This window comes from Chrysochloris asiatica, unplaced genomic scaffold, assembly GCF_000296735.1.
Source record: "Chrysochloris asiatica unplaced genomic scaffold, ChrAsi1.0 scaffold00035, whole genome shotgun sequence".
NCBI classification, from domain to species: domain Eukaryota; kingdom Metazoa; phylum Chordata; class Mammalia; order Afrosoricida; family Chrysochloridae; genus Chrysochloris; species Chrysochloris asiatica.
Window position 1 is genome coordinate 12,011,223 of NW_006408553.1, and position 4,179 is coordinate 12,015,401.

The following is a 4,179-nucleotide window of genomic DNA, read 5'->3' on the forward strand; positions in this document are numbered from 1 at the left end:
TTGAGTCAGTTCCGACTCATAGCGACCCTGTATATGGCTTCCAAGGAGTGGCTGGTGAGGTTGAACTGCCGACCCTCTGGTTCAAACCAACTCTGCTGCACATTAACCTGCAGCACCACATCAGGACTCCCACTAATACCTATGGTAACAATATTTATAAGTTTCATTTTATTTGTAACGACTTGCAGCTTTCCTAGACTTATATTTTGTACATTTCACATTCTAATTATTAATGAGTTTTTACAGAAATTTCTTCTCATTTTGAGTCATGCTTCATCAGCAAAGGAAGGTCCCAAAAGCTTTACTTCATCCACATCACTAAGGTTGATCCTGCTTTGGGAAGGCAGCTTTTCCCCATCATATTTTGAGTGCCTTCCAACCAGATGGACTTATTTGCTGGTACTATATCAGACAATATTCCACTTCTCTTCATAAGGTTCTCAGTAGTAATCTTTCAGACGTGGTCCACCTCTTCTTCTTCCTAGTCTTTCATATTCTGGAAGCTTCACTGAAACATGTACAGAATGGGTTATCCTGAAGTATTTGAAATACCAGTGGCATAGCTTTCAACATCACAGCAACAAGCAAGCCACAGCACTAATACTAACTGAGAGAGTATACATAGAGTATACATGTATCATCTTGGGTGAAGGGAAAGGTAATAAACAGTAAGGGAAAAGTCAGCACAACATCACCAAGTAAAAGGAATACACTGGGAGGTACACAAGAGTAAAAGGCCACAATGGTAAACACTATTACATACAATAAAAGTAATAACAAACAATAGTTAATGAATGAATACATACGTAGATATGAAAGCTGAATAGGTATAGGATGGTGTATGGAGTACACTCAGGAATGTGTGTATATACACAGATAGATATGTATATATGTGCATGTGTGTGTAAATATATATACATACACATATACTTGTTAAGGGTCGTCAGTCAGTTCCAACCCATAGCAACCTTATATAGGGTTTCCGAGGAGCAGCTGGTAAACTTGAACCACCTACCTTGGTGTTCACACTGACTTTGCAGGACTATATATGTGTGTGTGTATGTGTGTATATATATGTGTGTGTGTGTATTTGGCAGAGGATATTTCTACTTATGTATTTGTAAATGTTTCAAATAGCTCCATGTATACAGTAGAACATACAGGATGTCTCTGAAGACAGAAATCCTTGGAAAAGTCAGAGAAAAGAAAAGAAAAGATTTCCCCAACAAGATAGCCTGACACAGTGACAGCAACAATGGGCTCAAACATAACAAAAACTGCTAGGACTGGGCAGTATTTCATTCTGTTATGCATACGATAGCTATGAGTCAGAATCAAGTCAATGGTACCTAACAACAACAGCACGGTGCAAAGTTAATGAACATTTCCTAGCCATAACCAAAACCTTCAGGGACAGAATCACTCAGGTTGGAACCATAGTTTTGGGGATATTTACATCAACTGGCAAAATGAAATCCAGAAGAAAATGTTCTATATCCTACTTTGGTGGGCAAGGGATGAGGTCTTTAAAGCTTGGGAATGACCATCTAAGATGCAACTATTGGTCTCTGCTGTCCAGAGCAAAGACGAGTGAAGAAAATCAAAGACTCAAGGAAACAATTCATTCAATTCTGGACTCGTCTAGTCTGAGACCAGAAAGCAGAACCAGAAAGAAAGTAGATGGTACTAGGCTATCACTACTGAGTCTCTGATCAGGATCACAACAGAAGGCCATGGACAGAGTAAAAGAAAAATGTAGATCAAAATTGAAAATTGTAAAGAAGGCCATGTTTACTGATCTGATAGAGGGGCCTTATAAATATTTCAAATCTGGAACTGAACCCATCTCTAGGATCAACTTTCAGCCAAATAGACCAGCCTGTAAAGTAAACAAATAATACCTTTTAGTGATGTACTTCTCAGAACAATCAACCAAAGAAAATGAAAAGGACAGCATTTGCCCACAAACAAAGTTCAGAGGCAAGAAAGGGCAGGAGAGAAGAATAGGTAGAATGAGAAACCCAGGGAGGAAGACAGAAGACTGCATTTACTTTAAGGGACCTATAATAACTATGACTAATGTCACAAAGCAAACTGTGGCTAAATGGTTGAATGGTGCACTGATTTGCTCAGTACACATTTACCCAAACCACAATGCCGTGGAGTCGGTTCCGAGTCACAGCTGCCCTGCACAGGGTTTCCAAGGCTGTAAATCTTTACGGGAGCAGAACACCTCATCTTTCTCCCATGGAACAGCTGGTAGTTTCGAACTGCTGACCTTGCGGTTCACAGCCCAATTCGTTATCACTACACTACCAGAGATCCTTAAACCACAATAAGATGTTACAAAAAAAAGAAAGAAAGGAAAGTGGCCAACTTTCTTTAAGCCCTTATAAGATAAATAAGCAATTACAGAAGGACAAATCCAAATGATCAACAAGGACATGGAAAGATGATCAAATTCATTAGTAATCAGGAAATAAGTAAATTGAAAAATGACAATGATACCAATTGATATCCATTAGACTGTCATTAAATGAAAAAGTAGTAACACTTAATTCTGGCAGCGAGGTAGGGGGAAGATTATGTAGGAAATGCTGATATACTAACTTAAAACAAATATACATATATACATATGTACTGATTTATGGAAAGACATTCTTATAATTATAAATTTATAGTTAGATGAATTTAATCTGAGTAAAATAATAAACTGTAACAGATTGTGTTAGGAAACTAACATTTTAAAATAATATATAAAACTCATTAAGATCAAATATTTTTAACCTATTTTACCAAGCCTTGGATTAAAGCTATACTTTACAGTATTAAATCTTAGCTCCTTATGTAATAGCTTGGAGTATGAATCTGGAGTTACAAACTGTGAGTTCAAACTCTAGATCCACCAATAGAGCCAAAAGTCCTATAATGGTTTTTAACTTCTTCAAATCTTGATCTCCTCACTGGTCAAAGGATAAGCACAGAAATGAATGCTTATGTGTTCTTATTGCTTGGCAAGAATGAAAGACCAAGACTTGAATAAAGTGCATAATGAAGAATCAAAGTACAAATAGTCAGAAAATCCCTAAATTAAACAACAGAAAATCCCTAAATTAAACATCTTTATCAAACATCTTTATTTCCTTTCTAAGAATATAGAAATATTATTCTTACATGAATAGGTATGCAATATCATGGGGCCTTAAGGTAAGATAGGATTGTTTCCATGCTAAAAATCTTTGCAATAATTGATCTGCCTCACCAACTGTAGAAATCTTACTTCTATCTGACCACAATTCCAATGATGACAGCACAATAGTAACTTTAAATTGGGTAAAAATCTAAAAACAAAAGAGACAAATGCATGCATAATTAATCTTGTGTCATATTATTCTACAAATTAATTCAATGTTTTGATAAATCTATGCTCAGTTTGCACAAATAATGTAATTATTTAGAAATGCCAAGTTAATCAAATTACAACTTCAAAAGATTTTTTCTAAGTAATATGAAAAGGAAAATACTTACTGAATTTACAAGGCCAATAATTTCGATGACTTTATTTGCTACAATTGTATTATCAGAGCCCAAGTAATCATACTGAAAAACATAATTAAGTTTAAAATGAAATTTGTTAGGTAATATTTTTGACATTTACTCTTTATATACACCCAGAAGATTTGAAGCTGCTATGGAATAGAACTGTCCAATAAAGACACAAACAAATGAGTATAAACTGATTTTATTGGTGGCAATATCAGACAGTATGTTGCTGTTGTTAAGTGCCAACAGTCAGTTCCTACTCATAGCAACCCTGTATAGGGTTTCTGAGGACCAGCTTGTTGGTTTCAACTTTTCACCTTGTGGTTCACAGTCCAGTGCCAACCCTAGAGTTCCACTCCAAGAGTCCATCAGATAGTATAGCCACTCTGAAAAATACTTTATGACTTTCATTCATAACAACAATAGACTTATCATATCATTCAGCAGTTGCACTCCTATGCATTTACCCACATATAAAAACTAATGTCCACACAAAAAACTGTACACAAATGCTTATAGCTACTCTGATAATAGGCTAAAACTAGAAACAATTCATGTGTCTTTCAATGGAATGAACTATTAATACATGAAACAACAAATGTTCAAGAATATCATTATCCTAAATGTAAAAATGAT

General features: G+C 35.5%; 1 protein-coding gene across 1 annotated transcript in view; it reads right to left on the minus strand.

Moving 5' to 3' along the window:
• Window positions 1-4,179, minus strand: part of ADAM32 (ADAM metallopeptidase domain 32) — a 208,168-nt gene that overhangs the window by 182,945 nt on the left and 21,044 nt on the right. Inside the window, 2 exon segments of the mRNA XM_006878390.1 lie at window positions 3,175-3,341; window positions 3,529-3,702. Coding sequence (XP_006878452.1) covers window positions 3,175-3,341; window positions 3,529-3,702 — 341 coding nt within the window.